At 41.1% G+C, this 27,645-nt stretch overlaps 1 protein-coding gene across 4 annotated transcripts in view; it reads left to right on the forward strand.

Annotated features, from left to right (window-relative positions):
* spata17 (spermatogenesis associated 17) overlaps positions 1-27,645 on the forward strand; it is a 62,510-nt gene that overhangs the window by 13,845 nt on the left and 21,020 nt on the right. For 3 of the 4 annotated variants that reach the window (XM_077590668.1, XM_077590660.1, XM_077590681.1), the window contains 2 exons: positions 1,077-1,207; positions 2,014-2,121. In XM_077590668.1, coding sequence (XP_077446794.1) covers positions 1,077-1,207; positions 2,014-2,095 — 213 coding nt within the window. In that variant the 3' untranslated portion in view covers positions 2,096-2,121. Of the gene's footprint in view, positions 1-1,076; positions 1,208-2,013; positions 2,122-11,282; positions 11,401-27,645 lie in introns of all 4 variants that reach the window. The other variant, XR_013297852.1, reaches the window with a different exon arrangement.

Genomic DNA, 27,645 nt, shown 5'->3' on the forward strand with positions numbered 1-27,645 from the left:
AAATAGCATCCATTTGATATCCATTCATTCATTCATTTTCCATGCCGCTTATTCTCACTAGGTTTGTAGGGGTGCCGGACCCAAATGTAAATAACTATATGTGAAATAATTGTAGACCGACCCTCTTTCCTTTTTTTTTTGCAAACACTCCAAACTAGCATGATTTCTATCTGGTAGTGATGGATAAGGTTGAGGTGCAGCCAGTGGAAGTGGTCAGGCAGAGCCACTGATCCCATGGCGATAGGGGCAAGGACAGGTTCCCTCACACCTGCCCCTCCCTCCATCTTCTCCCCATCTTACCTTATTAACAGCCAACAAGGTCACCTCAGCATAGCAAATGCATGTTACAGCTGTTTGATCTATACGCTACTGTCTAATGAAACATTTTACAAGTTACACCTAATTGAGTGTCCTCACTTACACTACAGAATTGTAGAGTATATCTAGTCAAGTCATTTGTTTTACAAAAGTGGATAGGGGCCACACTGATACGACACGAAACGTATTGTACAGAAAAAAAGTGTTGTAGGAACTTTTGCTATTTTAACTAGATTTAAAAAAAATAGGTACATTAGAATGTAAATACAATGCTTTAAGTCCAACAGCTATTGGCAATTTCAAGAAATGCAAATTATTCATTGACTAATGTCATTTAACAAATAGAATCCAAATTTATTTGTGTGGTAATGAAGTTTCCAAATAGCTTGATCTGCTGCGATAGTGACTCAACAGTTAGTCAGAGCTTAGCCATCATACAGACAGGTGACTGCATTTTTTTGTTTTTTCTTCACCTTCATCTTGTTCTACCCTACTTATCTTTTTCATCCCTCGCTCATCCTCAAAATGGCTTGGATTTGCTCTGCGTATTTTTTTCCTCCTCATTCTTTTCTTTTTGGCCTATCTTTTGGTCTCTGTCACAGGAGGGTGGTTGAAGAGGATTGGCCTCTGCTTTTAGCTGTAAACCATTACCACTTGTGAGATAGGGATCAGACAAAGACAGAGGCAGGGGGCTGAATTGGAAAGAAACAGTTACTGTATCATTATTTGATACTTGGGATTCTCTTTGATTATTCCAGGTCCGGATAAGAGACCCAAGGGAGATGTGGGAGCAAGGTGAACATTTTCCTGAGCCAGCTGTGGGAATGCAACCCTCGCGCACCCACCTGGAGGAGACTCAGAATGAATTGCATATCAGTGATGACACATCGTGAGTCACATAAGTATTTTTTTCTTTTGCTGTACATTTACACTGGTTTACATGTTTACATAATGTTGTGGGTAACTCTTATATACTGTATTTGTGGAAAGATTGTATTTACACGAGCACCTGTATTTACCATTACGTACCAAATGAACATAGCCCCATTATTTCATTTAATAGTTTAATTCTGCTTTTGTACACTTTGTTTTATTCACGGTGTCACAGGCTTTTCCATTTAATTAAGATCACTGTGCATGTGTATATACGTAAGAAGTGTAGCTGCAGTGTAGTTTTGATTGTGTTAAACACATGATTATAACCTCATTACTACTCCCAGGCTAATCTACTTAGTTGTGTGCGAAGTGCTTGTGTTAACCCTCAGTTAGATCTTGCTCAGGTTGTAATTTTCGTTGCAACAGAACAAAAGACCTCCCAGTTTTCTCGCCGTTGTACACTTCTTTGGTATTTTGCGCTTCTTCAATCAAACAACTAAAGCGAGACAGAAAAACATAAGAGCATCTGACATGAAATTTTAGTGGGTTTAAGCAATGCCAGGTATAATAACAGTTGGTGATTGAAATGGTACATCAAACCTCAGTCTTAATATTTGTCAGGAAGATAAGGAAAATATTAGAAAACTACTTCATATGATGCTGTTAAATAAATCATGTTTTGCTGTTAAACTTACTGTGTATTTATTTATTTTCTCTAGGAATAAAAATCGTAACAGTTCATTAGAAATGGCCATATACATATTAATTGTCTCTTATCTTGTTTTTTTTTTTTGCTCTATCCTATTCTTGATGAACCAGAAACCCAGGAAGTATGCATCACCTTTTGGACCAGAACAGCAGCACCTTTTGTAATCCAGAAAATGCCAACATCTTTGTTTAGGGGCAAAAACTACCACCACCAGAAAGGTAGGTTGGCAATTATAAATACTACAACTGTACTTCGGTTTATTTTTTTTTCCAACCACTTTAAAATGTATTTTTGGAACAGGGATATCCACTACTAGATGAGATACACAGACAAAATGCGGCATATTTTCATATGCACTTGGATAGAGGCCTTTTACTAGCTCCACATAAACTGAGTTCATATAGAAATAAACAAAAAACAGGGTTAATTCGGGGTGGCCCGCTCTCCTGTCTGAAGTCTAGCACAATATTCTACCTTCAAATAAAAGAGGGAAAACACAGTCAAGCCCTTTCAATTTGAGTTGCACAAATTTGTCAAAAGTGACAGCAATTTAATAAATCGTCGTTCTCCATCACACGCATATGTACACCCACCCACACACGCCAACACAATTCCCAGTTATGCCCTCCATTGCCCCTCTCCATGTATACGTAAATGAGGTGTTCGCACGGCTGTGTGCGTGTGTGTGTATGTGTGCGCCTCCATATTGGAGAGTGAGAGTATGTGCGTGTGGGCCCTGCGGTCTGGTCCAGGCATTAGGTAATTGACTGTGTCTTTGCTCAAGGCCTTTCATGGATCACCATCCTTTATTAGCTCACTTCCCAGCATGCATACACATACATATATGTGCATGCACACACACACAAACTTCCCAGCAGTTCCACCCCAACCTCTTACCCCCCACCACCCGCAGCACCCAGACCCAATTGCCCGGAAACAAGGAGTGAAACAAGCGAGAGAGAAAAGGAAAGCGAAGAGCAAGAGAAGGAGAGAGCAGCGTCACGGGAATGAACTAACATGGCCCCAGGAAGTAGAGATAAATAAGAATGGGGATTGAGTGGGTGGGTGAATGGGGTCTCCGCAGCTGACATCTCCGGCTGGAGGAGTACAATCTGTTTTGATCATCTGGTCTATTCAGGCTTGCTAGAATACAGATGAAATCATGATGTCTTTAACGCAATGACAAGATTAGTACTGATTCCGTTGCTGATTATCAAGAAATCATCCTTTCAGACACTAAACCAAGCATACGGTTGTATTTATCCTTAATTTGATCAAATAACATACAACCTAACCAGAACTGTACAGGATAAGCATTTTGAAACACAACAGGCCCCCTCCAACTTCCACATTTTCTACCTTTAAATCCAAACACAAGTGCTCAGAGTGCTACCAAACCCAATTAGATAAATTATTATTATCATTAATTGGATTGGATTGGATAACTTTATTCATCCCGTATTCGGGAAATTTCATTGTGACAGTAGCAAGAAAAGGCATAGTTCATAAGTTAGACAGTACAGTCAAAGGCCGCAGAACAACAAAGCAAAAGCAAAAAGAACAAAGTACAATAATAATGTTATTGTGTATTTACTCAGCAAACCTTGTGAGCATAAGCCGTATGGAAAATGAATACATGACTAATTAATATATTTATTATATGTTGTGGTCATCTGACTGGAATTAGCCAAGGGTTGCCTATCGTTCATCTACAAAAGGTGGAGCTGAAGAGAAGAGTGAACATTACCAATTGTCCAAATATGACAGACCCAGACTAGACCATTTTTTGGGTCGCTCTTAACGATCGCATTGTCAGTTTTACATGATATTGTGTTATGATCCAAAATGTCTTGGAAAGAACAAGTTGTCACACGAGCACAGCTTCAAGCCTGCCTAACCATCGCGTGCTGACACGATGAGCACAGTCAAACGCCTGTTGACGTTGGGAAAAGCAGCTGTAAATTACTGGCAAAAGAAGCAATTTGTATCATGATGTTGATGGCCGCCTGCTCAGACCAACACATTTACTATGAAAAAGACAGGAAAGGTGCATTTTGCAGTTGCGGAAATTACATCAACTACTAATCTTAGTCCACTTCTATTGTAATGCTCGCAGTCAGAGCTCTTCTGACCATCGTGGCGTCTGTTGCCTCATCCTTGTGTGCCTCGCCACCTCTATTTGTGCACTCTTCTCTGGCTGTGTGGTAATTAGTGCATAAGTCCTATCGTTGGAAGCACCTCCAGCCACAGTAGCAGCCAGCGGAGCTTTTTGTCACAGCTCAGAAGGCCGATGGAGTGGACAGCTCTGCCTTGATACTCATCATCTTCATACTGTGCCGGGGCCATGCCTCCCCCGCAGCCACATTATCTGGCTATGCTATCCAACCACGCTCCTAATTATTTTCAAATCCCAGCCGAAGCCCTATCACCCACACTGCCACATTTTCCTGCTCTGCTTGTAATCATCACCTTAAGCCTTGCTTTGTAGCCTGGAGTCCCGTCATTAGCATAGCCCAATTTTTGCTAGCTGCATACTCTGCCTCTCTGGCTTGACCATCACAGCTCTGGAAATAGCCTATGACTTGTGGACCTTTATTTACCATACCCATCTGTGTCACAGTGAGAAAGGCTGTCAGTGTTAATGTGCTGTGGCCTGTCATGACTTACAGCCATCCACACATAATCACACTGATGACAGTCCCTACCTCTCCAGGAATTCAATGGCTCCCATCTTAGACCAAGGGGTGCTCGCCCTTTCTTCATCGTGTCCTTGCCCTCATTACACAGGGTTTTCTACAAAGATGAGCTTCGAGCAATTCAGCACTCGTTTATTGTATGACTATATTTACAAACTACAATAACTGCAAAAAAATCTCAGTGACAGAATGACAGAATGTTTCCTCACCTTCATCAGCCTAACGTCAGGTTTCTTATATGATGTAGGTTTTTTTAATCACTAATTTCCCTCCAGCCAGAGGTACCTTGATAGGGTTAAACGACATTCATTCATTTTCTTAACCGCTTATCCTCACAAGGGTCGTGGCAGGTGCTGGAACCTTTCCCAGCTAACTACGGGCACCAGGCTGGGGATACCCTGAATTGGTGGCCAGCCAATTGCCCGGCACAAAGAGGCAGACAACCATTCGGCTCACACTCATAGCTAGGGGGAATTTAGAGTTAAAAAACAATAAGAAATGGCATGAATTACATTATCTGTTGAAACCATATTTCTATGTCATTTTGTGTTTGAGTATTGTGCAGATTTATATTTTTAATATACCAAAGAAAAGCCCTAACACCTCAGACAAAAGATTTAGTGAAAACTAAAATGGAAAATCTTTAACACCAAATCACTAAATTGTTTGTCTGATTAAAAGAAAATTGTCAGTTGGCCACTCAACTGAGTTCAAATAGTTATAAAGGAGGAATGAAAAAAATTAATAAGGTGCAGTGGCACCGCTGATGATAACATTAATTACTAATAGGTTCGTCCGTGATTTCTGCTATCTGCATGACTAATGAGTAATTTCAAATGCAGTTATGGGAAAGCCTTCTTTGTCTAGGCTAATTTTGTGGCTGCGTTATTAGCCATGTCACCAGTGGTACTGCCTGTAACCATAAAGGATAGCTAATTAGGAGACCACTCGCTAATCAAATGCACTAGACTGAGTGGTCACGTCTGTGTTTTCTTGCGCTCCCAGCATATCTTTCCCCTCATATTAGACTGGCTCCCATCACAACTTTGAAAAGCTGACGAGGACCATGTCTGCAATGCACAACAGAACACATGCATGGCCATTAAATGAATTCTTCAACTTGAGCAAAACGAGTGAATTCTTGCCAACAAACATACAGTACATACTGAGCGAAGGCTTAGGGTTAGAATTATTCATTTACAGTAAAACTCAGTGTATGCCTTTTCTGTCACCACATGCGTATATCCATCATCTGTCATGCTGTGTAAGTAAGTGTACAGGTTACTACATTGGGAAAGCATGAGTGCTAATTCTCCATAACAATTTTACAACGTATGTAAAACTCTGCAGCCTGTTCATTTGCACAGTCGTAAAAAAATTCCCCTTCCATTCTCCTTCCCACTCAGTTGTGTGATTTTCAATTAGCCCATACTTTGCCCCTATTATGGTGGTATTTTACACTGAGCGGCCTTCAACATGTTGCATAGAGATCATAGCTGAGCATAACCGTGCACCATTGGAAGTATGCAATCTCGCTTAACTGATTAACCGAGATGCCTCCTTGACATGTAAATGAATGAATGGCATAAGAGTTGAATAGTTATGTTTAAAGCTGTTGACCATAGCGAGGATAAATTGGGTGATTTAAGACTATTTTATTGTAACTATGAGAAAGTGATTGAGAATTATGCTAGTGTCCTTTATTCATATGGCTTATGAAACATTAATGCTTCCTATTCAGCCTTTGTGGCTGGACAGTGAGTTCATCATCAGATTTTGACTATTTACAAAAATGAATGTAGATGATTTATTTTTTTAATTTGTACAGCACATAGTATATGTTCTATCAAATGACCTATACTCACGTGAGAAAGAGAGTCATCTCATTATCAGGAGGTTGTTGTCGTCCCAGGCTCTAAAGTAGAAAATCCTGTTTATTTGTGCTATATTTGTCAGAGGGACCTGTAAAGAGAAGCAATCACAAACACTTAAATGTGCAAATGGCATTGATGTCCTGTGTTAAGCAGCCTGTGTTGACTGATGAGCATGTTAACCCCGCCTGAAACAACTCCAGCGTAGGGGATTAGACGTTCACTCAGCCTCACAGGCTCCTATCCCATTTTGCATTGGAATTGTGCATATTTAATCTAAGGTGTGTGCCAAAGAGCAAAGACAACCTCCCATACCCCTCCTTTTCATCCCAGTTTCTCATTATTGATGTGTTACAGCAGCCCGAGGCTGGGTGCTTTAATTCACCAGCCCCAATCTTAATCTAAACCTCGGTCGCTGCCCCCAACTTCCCCGGATGTGCAGTTTTACCTGAAACAAAATTCCTGTTATGGCCCCCTTTCCAATCATCCTCTCCTCTTCAAATAATAATAATAATAATAATAATAATAATAATAATGCGAGTGCACCAATAACATTTTTTTCCACCACCAGTCTTTGAAAAGCGTGACCTGCTGATCCCAATTGTTTTTATGAACAACATCATGTGACTTTAATATTCAAAAAAACTTGAACATTACCTGTTTTTCTCTCTCATTTTTATATCTCTCTGACAGTCAGCGTGATGCCTCATTTTTGTACATACCTTTCCTATTTTAATTTCCTATCCTCTCTTTCCTTCTCATAGATGGTAAGACTACAGACAGTGTCTCTGTATGAACGTAGTTGCAACAGGGACCTCATGCTGTGTGTGTAATTTCTTGTTTGTACATGTTGCGAGACCTCTTTGTGTCTTGCACAGGAGGAGCAGAACAGTAGAAAGGTTGTAGAAGACAAGAAAGATTGGTAGAAATTGAAAGAAACCTAAAGAGGGATGGGAAAGGGAGGTGTACGGGGGGAAAAAAGGATGATAACAAAAGCAGCTCAGATTTCACAGGCGCATATTTCATCAATCATGTGAATAAGTCGTAGTGATTATGCATGGCGATGACAGACCAAGGGGTTGGTGGCCGTGGTGAGGGTGATTACCATACACCATAAAGGCTGCTTTCTTATCTCACACACACTGATTAGTTTCTGTCTGGAGATAGCCTCTCACTCTTCATTCCTTTCCTGTAAGCTCACGTGCACATGACCACTGTCTCAGAATGGATGTAAACAATCACAGACCCACATAAGTACTTCTTTAAAATGGATTCATGCAGTTTTTTTTTAATTGAACGTCGGCCTCGGCAAGCAAGATTGCTATAGTTAACTAAAATCTGACTGCAAAAACACATTAACGCAGAAGACACATCATTACACTTGCACATTCTAATATACATGCATACTAAACAATTTCATTACATATTGAATCATACACTATTTTGTTTTAATTTTTGCGACACCTTTAGATCTGACGTAAAATGCTTAAGTATTTAATTCCTATGTAAAAGTATTTTTATGTTTTTATGAATATTTTTACAGGTGTTTGCATGGTAATGATGTCTGGTTATATGCTCAAACAAGTGTCAGATTTAACATTGCTGCGATGTGTTCGCACTTGCTTACCATAAATTTCAATATTCTCAATTTTTACGTACTACAATTCCTCATCTAAATTGAAAATGGAACTATCATTTTCAAAAACACTTAAAAATCTTGTGAGGCTCCAAAGCATGGAGGTTTTTTGGCAAAGAGAAAAATTTAGTAATTCCTGTTTTTAATCAGAAAATTCATTGTGCAAATGCCCCATGAGATTTAAAATTATGAGCCCAATAGTAGTTAATGCTGATTGGCCTTTAATGAGTTGCAATCGAATCAACAGTGTCATTGTTTTGGTACTGTAGGTCAATTTCCACCAAGGCAGGCCTTCACGTGAGAGTAGAAATCAATAGGAGGAGGTGAAAAATTAGCTTTGTATGAAGGTCCTTGCTTTGTTTCTCAACAAGGTGATTAGAAATTACTACTCCATTCTTTTGGACATGCACTCTCTCTTGCTCAGATATTTAATGTCAACTCATTTGATAAGCAGGCTAGGCTGCTGCGTCGCGCTATCTGAGCAGTGACTGCATGCGAGAATCGTGCATGGGAGACATTAGGGCCTCCTGACAGGGGCCCGGGTGAAATAAGTGAAATTAATGGAGCTCCTTTCATGTCGGACAAGGCCGCGGCACCCCTTTCACGCCGCGTACAGTCGCCAAAAAGTCAATACTTTTTTATTACTCCTCGCTTGCCCTACATTCTCCGTTACAAGTGCTCTGCTCACTAATTGGTTTCAGTTTGCTCAGAAGGAGGGAGTAAAAAAGTGGGAGAAAGAGGAGGGAGAGGAGTCCATCCCGGAGAATACCGAAATAAATAAATCAATCTTATATTTTGTTGCACGGCGTCTTTTTTCCAGTGAGGAGCAACTTGTCAACATGGTATTTGAGCCAGACAAAAAAAAGATTTGAGGGTAAACTGTTGTTACACTTGCTCTCCAGAGAGCATTATGATATCCAGGGGCCTATATATATTTATTTATTTATTTATATATATATATATATATATATATATATATATATATATATATATATATATATATATATATATATATATATATATATATATATATATATATATATATATATATATATATATATAAATGGCTGTTTGTCTCTTTGTGCCCTGCGATTGGCTGGCCACCAATTCAGGGTGTCCCCCGCCTCTGGCGCGAAGTCAGCTGGGATAGGCTCCAGCACCCCAGTGAGGATAAAGCGGTTCAGAAAATGAGATGAGAGATGATTCTGCAAAACTTTGTGCCATTTTTATTGTATTCCAATAGTTTCTGTGCCTTTATCCCTGTAGTATGTAAACAGTCAGACTCATCTATGACCTGCTGGACAAATCTTAGCAAACCAGGATGTTTGCATTCTTCAAAGATCTGCAATTATACAGTGCATGTGTGCATGCTTATGTTTGTGTGTACTATATGTGTGCTGTCTGCCAGGATGCTGTGCACTGTTGTGCTAAACTCAAGTGGCAGGGGGGTTAGCCTCTTTCAGAAACAGCACAGCCAGAAATTGATGTGACACTTTGAACCCTCACCCTCCCTCCCCGCAAGCCCACCTCATCCCCTCGCACACACACACGCATGCACCAATCAGCCTCCAGTTAGGAGATTCCACCAGTCTTGTTTTCTTCCTGCATCGCAGTTTTCACAGTTATAGTATGTGTACAAGGGTAGGTTTGAGGGCTGAGTTCAGCGTACGTTTTTTTTTTTGGGTCGGGTCAGTACGTGTGTGTGAATGAGCTGTCACAGAGGGCTGGCATCACCATCCACTTTGCCATCTCTTCTACAGCTTGACAAGTCCCTGCTCCCTGCCCCATGGCACAGACCACACACACATACGCACAAAATGCCAAGTGCCCCTCTGCCACTTTCACTCCTCAGTCAGACATACAGAATAATGACATGAAAATATACACCCTTTGCACACGTGTATCCATTAAATGGAAATATGTGTAAGCATGGAGTGAATGCCGCATAATAAAAGTGAAAAATCAACACCACTGTGAGAAAAGCTAAAACGTCAACTAAAAATGATATTTTCTCAACTTGTTTGGATTGGTTGCCTTAAATCATATATGTGATACTATTCATTTCTGTGTGTAAATGTCCATTTTATTTGCATGCGGTTGCATAGAAGTTGTTGGCTTTAGATCACAGAGGGCCACTGTTTGTTACAAGGACAGGCTTGTCCCCGCTCCCGGGCGTCAGTGCAACGATGATTGTCATGGCGATGGAGTGTGAGTGACAGGCGGGATCGCATGTGCTAGCCGCAGAGCAGCAAGCTCCAACAGCCTCAGTCCCTGACATTAGTTTGTCCTTCATCAAAACTTTGCACTCGTTTACAACTACCGCTCACTCACTTCACTCCGTTGCAAAATCTCCCTTTTTTACCATTTATTGTGATCTATTTTACATCTTGTGTGTCTTTTCTCTTAGCGAGATGCTCGCTTGATATTTTTCTGGCACCACAAAGTTGTTTCATCTTCGAGATCGGTGAGAACGACGGGTTATGATCACTTTTTTCTGGCGACACAACCAAAAAGAAGGTCAATATTTAACCAGCCCATGGATTCGTTTTTAGTCTGTTGCTAGAAATATTGACGCTTACAAACATCATTGATTTTTCTCTCTCGAATACACACACCGATGAGCATTTGTAACTGTTGCAGTCTTTTTAGAGAAAACGCCAGGCTCCCCTTCTAGTTTCATAGTTAAGTATCGTGTTTATGTGGTTCTAATTTGCTTAGAGGCACTGAGTAATTCACCCGCAGTCTGAGACACTCGCGCACAGACATAAACTCACACAAATAGGCATCACAGTGGACAATTAAGTGCCCCTGAAGAAGTATAATTGGGACCTTGACCAACTGGCAACCATTCAATAAATTATTTCAAATGAAACTTCAGCATATTGACAAGCCTGAGAGTATTTTGCTGTCTACTGCACTGGTTTATGCATTTTAGCATGATTGCATTCTTCCCACATATATGAAACAAAAGCATCACTTTTGAGAAAGTCTGTGGCTAAACATTCCGGTTTAAAAGATGATTTATTATAATCAACCAGCACACAGTGCTGCCATACTTTAACTCTTCAGTGGTTGTGGCTGTTTTTAAGACTGTGTGATAATGAGGGCTAATAATGAAAACAAGACACAAATTTCTGATTTGACATATTTGATCATCTTCTCCGATTGCTCTTCAGGATCAGAGGTCACCAGCTCTCAATCGCCTCAACAGTAGTGCACCCACCCACTTAGCATCACCGTGCCCCACTTCTCAAATTTACAGAGCTACAGAATCATCCAGACACCAAGGCACAGGTTCAGCACTGTTTTTTTAACCACAAGCCACATAATATGCCATGTTAAATAGGCCCTATATTCATCAGGCTTTTCAGTATAGAAGCTGTCTTTCAGAATGTTTTGTTTAGTCTGATTTACAAACCAAAGTTTGAGTTAGGAGCACAAATTATAGTGACAGCATTTTTGCCTCCAAAAATCTCATTTTTAAAGATTGTAAAATTATTTTAAAAAAGGCAGAGTTGCCTTCAGATTTGCTGGTATACATGCTGGTAATTTTTTTTTCATATTATACAAGGTTCTCAGATCACAGTTTTTCAATATGAATAATCAATCTAGTTCTCTGGAGACATAGCCAAGTGATCATAAATCGGCCAATTGCCACACTTCATGTTTATTTTACGACGTGAGTTTCTGGTGGTTTATTTAACCACCAAAAGATACCAAAATCCATGCACAACAACACAAAATTTGGGGGGCATGAGTTAACTGATATATGTCCACGCTATCCAATGTTGTGGGGTTAAGGCTGCAATTTAAACCAATTGGAAAATGTCATTAATATGGATATGCTTGTAGAATGTGGTTATGGAAGAGCTTTCTGCATTCAAATTTTTGTTGTATCAGTCATGACAACAAATTCTTCAACTTTGAGGTCTTCTTTGGGCCCTAACCAAAACTGACACTTGCAGGCTAAAATGTTGTGAAAGTTTGGCTGACTTTGAGTGCAGTTTATATGTTGACATTATGAGAATAAAAGTAGAAAAATATTAGTTTTGACAAACACCCATGTACACTTCCTCTCTTTGGAGTCTGCCCTCCCTCTCTATGCCGCTGGCAATCCCGCAGGCCTACGTTGTAAGGAAGAGACCGAGCATTTAGTAATGGCTTCTTAATGGGCTTGTCGACAGCCACATTAGAGCGTGGTGCAGGCGGTGGGAGAGGCCGAGCAACGATATGCCAAGCCAGATGCCATGCCAGCTGTGGTACTCGGCTCACTCGCTCACGCTCTCATTTGTAATCACATTTCTCAGACGGATGGATGCCATGTGCGCAAGTGTGTATGAGCAGATACACATTTGTTGCCCTTTTTCCGGTGCCTGCCAGGAAAGATCCTTTTAATCTGCTGCGCCGCATTTATCTGTCGCGTCTGACACGATCATCAAGTGCCGCCGAGAACATTTTACAAAGAAAATGATTGTTTTCCTCTTTAACCCCCTTAGACCCAGAGCCTTGCAAGGCATGCATTTTTATTTTCTCTTTGATATTTAGGCTAATTGGGACCTGATGAGTGTAAAAACAAAGAAGGATATTTTTACCTGATGTAGTTTCTGAGAATATCGATGTCCACATCAGAAGTGGACACCAGGCCCTTGTAGTCCAAAATTTAACATTGTAATCCACACATGTGGACGCCAGGTTCTAGGAGGTTAAGTGTTGGACACAACCGCCTTCTGTTAATATTTAGCTTTATGTTCGCCTTCTGTTTGGAGTAAGAGGCTCTTTATTGAAGTGCCAAGGCAGTTATTATTATTTTTATTTTTTTTCCTTACTGTGGCTTCCTAGGGAAAATACAATTTTCTTAAAATTGTAATTGCTCAAATCCTCAAGTACAGTACACAAAGTTTAACATTTTTGGTCATCGTTCATTCAGCGTTTTAGCAATAATGTACAGTTTTGCCTCCATGCAGACAGCGCTCATATGTGAAAAATGCATTTTTTTAATGGTTCGGGTTAAAAGTGGCATAAAATTCAGTGCCGATATTCCTGATGTTTTACTCATCTCATTAGGCTACATGAGAGTGATTCCTGTATTTTATCTTCATACTATGCTGGTGTGTTTAAAGTGCTCAGTGAGTGTACATGTCCATTAGGTGATCTATAACATAACATAAAGGTTAAGTACAACTTTTCACCTTTTACATGCAAAGCTGTAAAATAAGAGCAATCTGTGTGGTGGCAGATACCTTTTGAAAGAGGCCATGTACTATAGGTGAGGGAAGGAAGAAGCAGGGCATTATGCAAGGCTTCAAGGATAGAAGTGGTGGCAATAAATGTAGGGACCAGAGCAGAAAATAAAGAGAAAAGAAGTAAAGATAAAAGCTTGGTGGGAAGTGGGAGGAGTGATTAAATGCCTGCATGGATGATTGGATCAATTAATGAATGCTAATGTGCTTCAGTGTCACTACCAAAGGTCTTACAGGTCTCCAGCAGGGGGAGCCAGGTGTTAGCATGAATGGAATTGAACCTGTCTGTGATGACTTATGCTCATCTAGATGGAAAAGTCAGAAGGTGGTCCTTTGTTTCCACATCTGATCAGGCTTTTTTTTTGCTATCAGACCAAATTTCCCTACATCAGCGATGAGCAAGTGTGATGTGGATGCATAGAGAATAATTTATCTGTGCGTGTGTGTGCAGTACAGTTTGTGTCAGGAGATGTAAGTGTGTATTGGCAGCTGATAACATTTCACAAGCTGAAACGTTGACTATAGACGGCCATCCCAGGACACTGTATCGACAGCCGCCAATTGTCACTGCTCTGACTGACAGTGTTGTATTGATGGACGGGAGTTGCGGATGGAGAGATGGAGGACAAAACAAAAGGGAAACAATTGGTGCAGAGAGGCAGTAGGGACAGTTGAAAGAGCAGAGGAAAGGTGCAAAGAAAATGCTGACTGGGTTCCAGTGAGACTTTGTCAAGGTCATGGACACAAGAAGACACTAATACTTCCCTAGGTCACCCTATTACAGTGTTTCCTAAACTTTGTAGGGCCAAGATTGTTACATCCGAAAAGTCTCGTGTCAATTGAAAAAAATGTTGAAACCGAAAGACCACCATACCTTCTGTGAAGAATGAAAGTGGCAGCTAGTGAGACCTGGTGGACGTGAGGCCTTAGTTGAGCTTGTAGTAATTTTGAAAAGTTGCTAAACCAATCACTATTAACATGAACATTTCAAGCTTGTAAAAAAACAACAACAAAAGCTTACGTTAGGTTCAGAAAAAAGGTCTTAATGCACGAGTACGATTTTTCTCATGTCTGATCTTTTTGTGTGACCTTTCGGACATTGTTTTCTATAGTATGCCGAAAAGTGTAATGAGACATATTTAAACAATGTGCTGCGTAAAGTAACCGGCAAGTGTACATGTAGAAATGTATGTCACAGCCAACTCGCGAGCAATATGTTGACACACTGACTACGGCTAGAGCCCGCGTGTTTCTTTTGAATACTTCTGCTAAAGTACATATTAGTTGTTCCACTTGAATCTCCCTCCAACGCACATCCCGCCTTCCATGTTTTGATTTCCCACTACTTCAATGCTCTCCCACAATTTTCCCGTATTGCTAAGCAATACAAATCTTCATCATCAACAGTCAACTGAATGTCGATTTTTGGACACTGGACTTAAGACAGCGGCTACATTTCTGAAAATGTGGCCCATATCGGATTTATTGGTTAGATGTTTTATTTCCGCTTGTGTTGTAAACTTGCACGTCACATTGTATTAAGGAGGTTAGCAGAAAAACAACCTTTACCAAACACTTGATTGACCTTAGCGTGTTCCAGCAAATACAGTATCTCTCATACACAGGCAGTGTGTGGCCAGTATACAGCAGGTGTGTAGGTCTTCACCTCGGGAAACGTGTTGTTAATTCCATTAGTGGCAAAAGAGCCTATGCAAATGAGGCTAAGCAGCTGTTGATAGAGGTAGATTGAGAGAGGGATCCTGGTGGACTGCAAACCCTAGGAGAACCCTAAAATCTCAGAACTTTGGGGGAGTTGTGCTTATCACTAGGTCATCATAATGAGCCACTCTCACAATATTTCTTCTTATTACTGGACATCCAGTACACGGGTAACATTCAATGAGATCCAAGAGATTGCGATCGGGAATCGTTGTTTGTCTGTCAATGAATGGATGAATCTCAAATTTGAATGGAGTTAATTCAAAATAGCCTGAGTGATTATCTCTGTGGTGGCAGTTTTGCATAATATCCACCGTGTATTAAAGGGGAAATTCTCTCTATCCAAGAAATGGCTGCAGATGGGAAGCACTGTCTTTTAAGCGGTGCTAAATGTCTACATAGTATATATGTGAAGATGTCCCAAAGCGCATGAGCAGCATGCTAAGACTGTAATTGGATGGTTTTCCCCTTTTAACGTGAGGGTATTGTTGGCCGCCTGTGACGTACTTTGCTTGATTGACAGCAAATGAGAGAGAAGGCTGGTGAATCTGTCACATTGCTAATGTGATAGGTAAAGCCCGGAGGACACCCACACAAATAACATGGTGGCTGGACTTCTATCTATATCTCTGTTTCTCCATATGTCCATGTCTCAATCTCCTGACCCACAATTCTCTGCTCTCGCTCCCTCTCTCCACATCACTCACATATCAAAACCCCCTTCAATGTTAGGCCGCATAGCGCTATTACCACGGGTTAATAATGAGAAGAGAGGTGTGTGACCCTGTCAGGAGTGTGAGAAACTGACCCAAAGATAGAAGACAGAGGCCGAGACCCCCAGCCCTGAGGGTGTCAAGTGTATGTGTTAGAGTTAGAGAGAAGGTGAACGGGTGTGTGTGTCCATTGCCATTTTCTCATGGTGACATATGTGGGGTCATTTACATGCTATTACCTTTCGTCTGGATTTGAGGTGCCGCACACACAAACAGGGATCTGGTGCGATGCCCCTGTCAGATGTCAGGATGCAGATGGGGAGGGATAGAGGGGAGTAGGTCACGTCTGTTTCCCCTTTCTATTTCACGCACACACCAACGCACACTCACCTGTCTCCCCTCCTACAGTGTACAGTTACTAAGAGAGTTGTCAGCATACCCATGTGAAGCATCAACTGTTTGACACGTGCCAGTACTCCAACCCCCTATGCACACACCTCACCTCACCTCGTTTCCGAATAACAGACAATCACACTATGATTAACATTTACACACAGTCATCGTTTAGCAATCCCAAATGCCAGCACACACAAACACAACAATTAAATGACGGTGAATTAATCTAACTGTTACCATCATAGAACCCTGTTTAGACAGGCAGAAAGCATTTTCACATTCTTTATTGATAATGTTAAATATTAGTTAAATAGTTGGATTTTAAGACTAAACAAAGTAAATACGTGGTATATGAAGAACAATCCAATAAAGGGGATTTTGAATCTTGACATTCAAAACTAATGTACATACTTGATGTCTGGCATCATTACGGATTTGCAACATTAGACACATTAAAGAGTGGGCAGGTCAATTCAAACATATTACCATAATTTTAAAGCTATAACCTGCCGTGGGGGTGCTTGAGCCTATCCCAGCTAACTAAGGCCTTGTAGCAGGGTATATACCCTAAACTGGTTCCCAACTTCCATATATGGTTATTTGGACGTCCAATTTGTATAGAGTTTTATAGAGTCTGATTCGATATGTATGTCTTAAATTTGTTTTGTTCAGCACCGCATAGCTTAGATCTACTGTGATCCAGATAGACAAGCCTCCATTTGTCCCACTTTTATACAAGATAATGAAGCTGTCATCCTTAGACAGCCGAACAACTTCATTGGATTGGTTCAGAAGCGCAGACGCCTGCTCTGGGAGACACACTCACATGCACATAGTACATACGAACACAACACTGCGGGCAATCCCCTCGGCCCCCGTTAAGCATATGTCAAATATAACCACGTATAGAATGTGAGATTGTGACATCTGTATAGCCAACTAAATGGCAGAAGCACCAGGCCCATTTCCACTCACATGCACACAACATATCTTCATCTTTTTAAATGCAAACAGGCAAGGCAGTCATGATAGTGACTAATATGAAATCAACCTTGAATGCCAAGACCCTCTGTGAATACTTGTTTCACCTTTACAAGTCAATTTCATTTCCCTGTGAATGCAGACCAATCTAAAGAGATTCCATAACAATGTCAAAATAGTCAGTAGATGGGCAGGACTTAAAAGAGGGTCACGGGGCGTACATAAGTGGGCAAGCAGCCAAGATGAGTGACGGTCAAGTGTGTTAAAATTGAGGTTGAAAAGTCAGACTTAAAAGTGTGACCAGCAGAAAAGTTCACAACATGCCTGAGACAGTTCTATTAAAAAAAAGATTTACATTTTTTTTAAAACAATTACAAATTTTGTACCACCAAAAAAGCATTACTTGGTGGCTGTTTTTGGACTTTTTATTGTGAAACCTGCTAATCAAGCTCAAAATATGCCCTTAAATCATATCTGTTTTTTCTAAATATATTTGTTGTATAGTTATAAAACCAAAAGGACATTCCAAGGTGAAGGAAACTTCATACAAAATGTTTTGGTCTTCCTTATTAACATAGGCTCCTACATTTCCCACAATGCAATTTCTCTTCAGTCTCCTTAAGAGCCCCCCTGGTGATCCCGAGGAACTGTAGTTCTCTCATCAAGACCGGCATAAAAATTGGACTTCAAATGTGAATCATTAGTTCAAATAAAACAATGGAGGTAGTGATTGGGAACAGCTCTTTAAATGTTTAGTGATGTGCGGCGCAATGAACACATCAAGATGGACACAGCCAGAAGCCCAAGAGTGGAGTGTCTGTGTTGTGTGAGCAAATGAGAGAGTAGAAGGAAGGCTTTTAACTTGCCTTTTTTTTATCCGATCATCCACAAACCCACTCATCTCTGTCTATTCAAAGACAAGACATAATTACTGCTTTGAGTATTTAGCTTCATAATTTACTCGTTCTGTCACATTATTTACAAGTCTTTTCTCCATCTTGGGCTCCCGGCAGGGGTTCGCCTCTATAATCTACTCTGTTAAGGCCAATCCATATTGCACGTTATTATCACTCTCATTTGCTTATTAAGTGCTCCCTTGTTTTCTTCAAATAAAGCTATAATTAGAAAATCAGCAGCTTGAAATACTATCTTCTCTTGGTGGAATCTCGACTGGGATGAGAGAGAATTGTGTTTTATCACACTCGCAAAGTTAATGAGGATGTGCGCAACTTCATACTGATGCTGTTTGTAAGTGTCTTGGGGGGTGCGTGTGTTTCTGTGTGGGGGCGGGGTGGGGAGAATATGTGGGACAGAGAGAGAAAGAAAGAGAAATGTGTGTACATACAACGGATGTAAAAAGTTCACGCACCCCTGTACAAATTTCTGGGTTTTCTAATTCACGAAAATGAAGCCAAGTTAATTTCAGTATTTTTTCCCCATTAATGTGGCCAAAATCTGTATGAGCCAATATTTCTTACTTTTTTTTAGAGAGGTGAGGTTCAAATAACTAAAGAAAATACCAATGAAGGCAGTTGCATAAGTTTGCACGCCCTCTCATTCAGTTTTTGAACACCCTGTATTTTAGCTGTTTCCCCCACTCAAACACTTCAGAGGGGTTTGGCATTTACATTTTGGGTACATTTCCACTGAGACAAAAGAAAGAAAGAAAATGTTGGCCCGTACTGTACTTTAATAAAAACTCTCAAGCCTCTTACTTTGGGTGGAGGGAGTTCTCAGCTTTGAGAAGCAATCAAAAAGGCTTCCCGAGGATGGTCCACTGATCCGTTCTTACCTTCTTGTGACCCCCCCTGTGGGCCAGGCCCTGTCTTTGAGTGGAGTACATTAGGACACGGCCCAGCGCCACTCTGATTACATATGCTAGCCGCGCTAATGAGCTGAGGTGGACAGTGGAGGACTGCCGCTGTTTATGGCAACTCATTATCTGGCCCATTGACCAGAACTGTTCTACACATCACAGAACCTTGTGTCCTCTACATCTAGTCGACCATCACGCTCTGCACTTGTCTGCACCGGCTGGGGGAGGGATGTGGGAAAGTGTGTGTCTCTGTGTGTGCTCTCGGATGAGGTTTTTGTCACCTGCAAGTCAGACGTGGTTGTCGGCAGCTAAACAACTCATTTGCTTACGAGCTTGTTTACATGATGAGAAATGAAACCCACATCTTATGATCATATTCGCATACCAGCTTGGTTTTTAGTCCTATGAAAGTGTGTGTTGGTTATTGCCAGGTGTGTGTGTGTGTATATGGCTACAATGGCCTGCCAAAGTAAAGTGTTTGCAGGCCCATAGAGAGACGAGGGCGCTAAGCTCAAGGGCACATTTGTTTCAAGCTAATGATAGAATGTAAATGGAGCAAATTTCCTCTGCAAGAACAGAAGCGCCCTGGCTTCAACGCACAACTCTTCCACACAGACACGCATACACAGGCATAGTGGCATCGTGTTGATGGAGTGCAGAATCTCATTACACATCTAATAGAATAAGTGTAGTGTGCGTATGGGGATAGGAGAAGAGCAGCCAACCTGATTAGCCTTATCACTTTATTATGCCGCTCTGCACGCCGCACACGGGACAATTGCATTAGAGAGGAGCAGATGAGCTGAAGGCAAGGAGAACTCAGCAAACACTGCCTTAATTGATTCTTCACCAAATTAGCAGGGACAGGTTGAAGGGAAGGAGGGGGTGGCAGTATTGTCTGACTGAGTAGCGGGTCAAAATACTTCTTCACCGGATGGTTGAATTCCTGGACCACTGTTGGGGTGGATGACAAAGTGGTTTAGGATGTTGATGTCTGCTGATTGTAAAAGTTCTCCTGTAGCAGCCATGGTGGGAACTCAGCAAGAATAGCCCAGGAATGTAATTGATTCCTCTTAAGGTGAACAAGGACATCTTATGCGACAAGTTTTCTTTTCCGTTTTCCAAGCAATACAGACCTTCCTGAAGATACCTAAAACCTGGATGTTTGTCCTTTAAGCTTCTATTCAGAAGTGTGTTTTGAATAATCTTCCAACTTCATAGCACACTGTGGCGATCCATTCTCTTTGCATCTGTCAAACTTCCATGACTAGCCTTAAACTGTTCTTCTGTGATGCCATCGAGCATCGCACAAAGCCTTCGTCAGCTGAGTCCAAATTGCAAACGACGATTCGGTGGGAAATACCAAAACCTGAACATAGTTAATTAGGCGGGGATTCACGACAACGTTCACCAGCCGGCGACAGTTTCAAACATTTGTGTCATTCTTTGGTGTATTGCGCATGTGGACTCACAGTCATACTAAGACAATGATGTAACTAGGAAACTCATCAAGACCCCCTTACTTTTTTTTACACCTGCAGGGACACATGGCATATCAGCCTTCCTAAATGATCCTGTTATTTCAAACCCGCTTTCTGGGTGAAGGTGTGCGTTAGGGAAGCAGAGAGGAGGGAGACGGAGGACATGAGGGGGAGTGAGTTTGTCTTTGTCTCCGTAGGCGCCCCCGGGGATTGTGGGATAGCAGAGGGTAATGATTCTGATTGGCTGATGGGAGTTTTTCTGCTTGTGCTGCGCTTTGCTCACTCGTGCAAGTTCACTTTGTTTCTGTGGCCAAGTTTGTGCAGCATGAAGGACAACCTGCTAAACTGATATTTTTTGACATGATACATGTTAATGCTTGTTGATACATTATTGCTGTGTGCCTGAAGCCACAAATACAGAAGCTTACTTCAAATGATTCAAAGTATTCAATGCAATTAAAAATATAGTGCAGTATAAAATATAGTGCATATAGTTGTTATATATTAAAGGTTGAAAAAGTTTAAGAGTGTTTTATCTCAGTCTTATGTTTGTTTTTATATTACCAAAATTGCCGTTCGTACTCTTTTTATATCCTTACTACTATACATTTCTCAGATTTACGATTCATGTCAGTGCACTCTCCTGTTTGGAGTTTTGATGTAAATAGGAAAGGTGATTGACCATTTCTGAGCCTGTGAGCCCATTGTCGTATTACAAACGTCTCTTGCAATTTGATAATAATCCCCCTTTTCGTACTTGTGTTGTCTTGAAACAAACATTGCGACACATGAACAATATATGGAACTCAAAACAACTGTCTACTGTGGGTTTTACCTACTGGCTGATGTAATGAGTACAACACAAAACAAGTCCAACATTGTACATTCACTAGACATTTTTACTGTACATGTTAGTCTGTATGGGAAGTTTGGGGGGGCGGCGTGGAGCTTCAGCAAGGCGTCCTCTGCTCTCCCGGCAGGTCATGGGCGACAGATGTTCCCAGCATATGTGGCGAATTAATTAGCTGCTAGTAAACAGAGGGGGCCGCCACCATGAGCCACCGCTTGGGCCACCCTGCCGTCGAGCTCCAACGGGCCTCCCTTTGTCAAAATGCTACTTTTCTCTCTGCAGCGTAGATGTGGGGAGCATCAGTCTTTTTACCCCTTTTCAAGAATATAGTTTTCTCAAATACTCTACATCAGGGGTGTCAGACTCGGGTTGGTTCGCGGGCCGCTTTAACGTCAACTTGATTTCACGTGGGCCGGACCATTTTAGATATAATATTTAGATTTTTTTTTGGATTAGAAGCCCTAAATATTCAGTTTTTTATAGATCTAAATCCATGTTTATTTTAGCTTTTTTTATATATATTTTTAGATTTTACAAAATGATTTTTGAACTAAAAACAGAAATTTTTGATTAAAAAATTACAATTATTTATTTGAAGGGGGAAAATCAGGAAATTTAATATACATCTATACTCTTCATTTTAATTTGATCCTAAAACAGAAATTCGGCACTCATGATTTACTTTCCCGGGCCACACAAAATGATGCGGCGGGCCAGATTTGGCCCCCGGGCCGCCACTTTGACACATGTGCTCTACATAGTCGATTAACTTCACACCTGGTGAAATATTTCATCATTCTTATCCTGTCGGAACTATTAATAATTTAAACTAGATATGGTTTATTGTAATATGCATTGACATAGCACCAGAACAATGAATATATCTATAAAATTAATTTAGTTTTGATCATCAGTACCATGATTTATGCAGTGCATTGCTGGGAGGCTTCCCAGTCCGACCACTTTGCATCCTCTCACACCTCTAAAATTTGGTTTGAGGGGGGGTTCCTTACAATTTGACTTTTGTTGTGTGCCCACTTGTGCTGTATAGATGTGTGTGTGGCTGCAATAATGAAGTTGTTACTTAAAGTGGTCCTGACCACTTGGGGCTGGCTTAAGCTGTGTGTGATTGCTTAGGGATAGGACACGCATACACTGACACACACACGCAGTGAGAGTCATTACTCCATTACGCACGTGGACTATTGATTTCCTGCCATCTTTCCATCAGGTGAGAGCTTGCCAGGGAATATAGGAATGAGCGGCTTGGCTAGGAAAATCAAAGTGTCACTCCTCCTTTTGCTGTCTTCCACTCTCGTCTCTTTCATTACAGCCACATGGCAGGTCAAAGCTGTTGTTTTTCCTCCTCTTCATCTCTCAATCACGTCGCTCACATCTCAATCCGACGTTTTCGGATATGTCGCTGTCTTTCTTCATTTCCGTCAGTCTCTTCCATTTAGCCTCCTTTTGGGCTTCTTTATCCTTTCTCGACCTCTTCTACCTCAGAATCATTCCTGTCTTCCTGCGCTGGGGCTTTCCTGCGCCTGTGTGATGGATTCCTCCCTCTGTTGTCTTTCCCCTAACACTCTGCCTAATCAATCAGAAGACCACCCTCCCATCGCTAAAACCCTCTTTATTCCCTCTTATCCCACACTTCCTTTGTGACTGCTTTACCACTTCATTAGACTACATGTAGTTATATCCATGCAGGACAGATTTGAGGAAAATCTCAGCAATTGTCATCCCTTCATTTTCTATCCACGTTGACATTTGGGAATATCCTAAAGCATTATCCTGTCACCACTATGCTCTACCGCAACATTATTCTTTTTGTGATGAGAGGTGTTGTGTTTTCACCAGTGGCGGGCCATCAGGGCCTTCAAGGCCTTCTCTGCTGGCCTAAGAAATATCTGAATCATATATTATATTTTGTCCATCAATACTTATTAAATAATTCCAAATTGTCTGTTAGCTTCCTTTCATTGCTTTTCCCCCTGGTTGCACTGCTTCCAGATGTGTGTTTTCTTATTGAAGCATTCAACCAATCACATTTCAGCCATTATTTGTTGCCAGGGTCAGAAATCTGCCTCAAGGCCTTCACAATCAGTTCTGCGGGCTCTGCTGCATTAAACAAGCACACAATGCCTTGTCGCAGCCTTCTCGCTGGCGTAGGTATACGTCATCTCTTTCACCAACTTTGATTGAGAAAAGACTTGTAAATAATGTAGTCAGTATTTGCTAGGAATGCGTGCAGTAGCTTTAAGTTTGTTGAAAAATTAAAAACATCACTCAAATTAGCAGTGATCCTAAAAATGGATTGAACATACACCACTGTCAATGGCAGCCAATGAATTCAATGCCCCGTAAAGGGTTAACTCAAAATGGATTGGACCTCTAGCGCAGCCAATTAATTCATTTTTTATAAAATCTTAACACATTTTCTGAATGGGCACTAGTCATCTTTGTCCCATTCGTTGTTCAATTTATTGCGCTAACTTTTCTGCATGTCCTTTCTTCCCGAAAACTTCTCATCCCGCGGCCTAAACTATCCGTCACCCTTTTCCAACCTTCTGCTCTCCCTCCTCCCTCCTCACCTCCCTGAGAGGAGGATATGGGATCAAAGGATGACAAGGGTATCTATATTTAATATTAATGGCCACGTAGGGCCCTGGACACGCGCATATGGACACACACATGCTCCCAGCCAAATAAAGAGTGATCAGAAGGCTTCTGCGCCCCCCTCAGGACACTCGTCTCGTGGATACATATGCAACACACACCTACGTGACGCTGCAGGATGGATGTGGCATCATTAGGGCGAAGAGAGGGGCCATTCTCAGCAGAAATCCCCACACTGGTGGTACACATTAATCTATAGCGCCACATGCGCTCTCTGTTGTGGTTTGAGTTTGAACACATAACCACACACACACACACTAACCTACACTATAAGCATGACAATGTATGAGCCACGAACGTACAGGCTTTATTTATTATAACAAAATAATAATGAAAATTTTACTTGTGCTAAGTTTTGATTTTTTTTTTATCATTGTTACATTTTGTCTAATTGCAAAACATTAATTTTCTGCACTGCTCACAAGGGTCACAGGGGTGCTGGAGGCTTCCCCAGCAAAATGTGGCCAGTAGGCAGGGATCACCCTGAATTGAACATAGAAAAACATGCAGTAAAATTTAGAACAATGTGCTAAATAGGCATCTATTATCATAAGCTTTTCAGTTGCTGAATAACACAACTTTGAAAAAAGTGTAGTTTATAGTCCGGAAAATTCAGTACACTTTCCATAATATTTATCATGATGTATTGTCATGGTCTTAATGATGGCCATTCGTTGGTGTGTGTTATATGTGGTGTTTATTAGTTTTAAAAAATGCTTTAATGTGCAAATTTCTGCAGAGGGAATGTATCTATCTACATGTGCTTTCAATGTATTGTTTTTTTCATCCTAAAGCACTAATGATCTTCCATATGAGAGAATAACAAGCGTCTACTGCAGATACCATCTGCCTGCAGGCTGCAGACACACACACACACACACACACACACACACACACACACACCTTGCGCATGTGTGTCTGCACAGTGTCTCCTTGGCTTCCATTGATCTATGGCTATCACACTGTATCACGTAATAGGATGCTTTGGGACAGGGGCAATATTTAAATGAAAGGCGACCGGTGTGCATTTGCATAGACTCTACTCTCTTCCCGTGTGTGTGTGTACAGCCTGTGTGTGTGTTGGGCCGAGTGTACTTTCCCAGCCTTCAGAGGCGTTGTCGGCCATATTGGCAATCAATGGTCAAACTCCAGCCATTGAACAACTGTCCGCCTTTTCAATTGTGTCCCGTTTGAGAAACAATTTCACAATAATGTCGGCTTGAGAAAAAAAGACGTGCGGTCAATATGCAGGGAGAGCTGTGTGAAGGACAATTTAGAGCCCCTTGTCATCCACGTGTCTACGTGTGTGTCTTCTGGACGGTACTTCACAACACAGCATTGTGTTCCCTCTAACAATAAACAGCTTGAAGAGTTGTTAAAACTGAGTTAGTGTGCGCACTGAGTAACAGAGGTGAAACTGCAAAGACAAATGACTAAATATGAATATAATTACTGCCAAAATTCAATGTTCTCTGTCGAGTTAAAGCAAAGAATGAGTTCATTAGAAACTGCAATGTGAGTGATTACTGATTTAAATGACTATTATTGCGTTGAGGTTAGATTTGCTGTCATACTTGCTCATAAAAAGCAATAGGTGTGAAAAATATTGTGCTATTATATTATAGAGCTTGTGTGTGTGTTATGTTGCATTACTGGAAATGACTTGATGGCATGCACACACTGACTTGCTAATGTGTTACTCCGGTAAAGTTACTTTTGTTGACTATTACAATTATTTCTTAATAATTGTAGATAAAATTAGATATGTAAAACTACGGTATAATATTTATGTCTACTGTGCAATATGTAAATTAACTTTCTTTGCCATATCTAACATGTCAATGCTATTCTACAAGGTCCTTCTTCATTATGCAATTTGCTCTATGCTATACTGTGCATACGTGTTGTGTGTGCGTGTGTGCGTGTGTGTGTGTCTGATTAAGGTAGGGTGTCCCCAAGGGGGTGGAGTTTTTTCTCCTCCCCCCACCTGCACATCCATCAGCTTGATAAGAACCTGAGGAGTCAAGAACTGCTCGGGCCGCAAAGTCCAGAGTAATAAGTGTGTGCATTTATGCATATGTGAGTGTGTGATTGTGTTGAATGGCTGTGTTAAAGAAATGAGTGGATGAACAAAGAGAAGAGAGGCTGAATTCATTTAATCATAGCTGAGAAATACACATGGAATCGATCATGTTAAACAGAGAGAGGCTGAAAATACATAGAAATGAAATGGGATCTTACATTGTCATACAAGAAGTAACTAACCATATTTAGTAAATTCCAATATACTTGACATTGAAGTAGTTTTAATTGCAGTCAAAAACACGAAATTAAAAGATTTTGTCATTGAAATATATTTTACATGTATTTATACATACTGTGGGCTTGAAATGTTGTTTGTATTATTGTGCCCTGCGATTGGCTGGCAACCAAATGAGGGTTTCCCCCGCTTTCTGCCCATAGTCGGCTCCAGGACCCCCGCAATCCTTGTGAGGATAAGCGGTACAGAAAATGAATGAATGTACTTATTTATATACTGCCCATACCTGACTTTCATGTGTAAGCGTTACTACCATATATGATTGTAATTATACGTCCTTTTAGGTTTTATTCATATTTCCTATCCAAGCACTACTAATTCCCTCCCCATACAGAAGCTGTGTGTCTTTTTCACATAGAAACATTTTGGGTGGGCCAGTGTCAAACAGAGACGGCAGTCTAACACACATACACACATTCTTTTTGTCATGATAATGGATTCTGTGTTGTTGGCTTTCGGGTCAGAAGGTCAACATAAGCTTCTTAATGGACTGTGAAATAACCCTAACTGCATTAACCTCCATTCCACACACACACAATCATAGGTGCGAGCTTCCTCATGCATATGGTGCATACATATATACATACAGACACACATCGCGGCGCACGACCCACACACGGACGCACTGTGTGCTCAGATGCGATTGGATTGGTCTTTAATTGGCGGAGGGGCGATCGCACCTTGAGGATCCGGCCAGGGGCCTTCAATCAGACAGAGTGATAGAGCGAGGCATGCTGGGAAGGAGGGAGCAGTTGCGGGATAGAAAACAAATGAGTCAACCTAAAAAAGCAGGGACACACACCTATGCACACGCACACTCGGCGCAGACTACATTAAGATAATGTGCAGTGCAAATAGTGTGTTGGCTTTTAGGGTGTATTAGAATGTGGGTGTTGTTTGACCTGAGCCAGGTGTCATTTTGCAATATGCTTTTTTCTCGAATAATATTATCTGGTCAGCTATCTGGGATCATTTGGTTATGGCTGATCCATTATTTAGCTTTCAGAAAACAATTTCCATCATTGAATATAGCTTGTGGTGTGTTTTGCATTTTAATGAGCCATTATTAAAACATATCATTTGTGATCTACTGCCTCGTTCTTGGCAAACACTGCCGATTGCCTACGATGTTGCTGAGCAAACACACGCGTTTATGTTCGCTCACTGTTGTAGCTTGAGAGAGTTTTGGAATCCCAACTTTACTTGAGCAATATCGTTTAGCTAAAGCCCCAAAGACAGATGTGTTTGTGGGTAGTATTAACAACACACTATCCCACTTGCCTCTACTTCACTGCCAAATGTGTCTCCCATTGAGGGGATCACAGAGGATTTGGGGTGTTGGTG

Source organism: Stigmatopora argus, chromosome 2 (genome assembly GCF_051989625.1).
Source record: "Stigmatopora argus isolate UIUO_Sarg chromosome 2, RoL_Sarg_1.0, whole genome shotgun sequence".
NCBI classification, from domain to species: domain Eukaryota; kingdom Metazoa; phylum Chordata; class Actinopteri; order Syngnathiformes; family Syngnathidae; genus Stigmatopora; species Stigmatopora argus.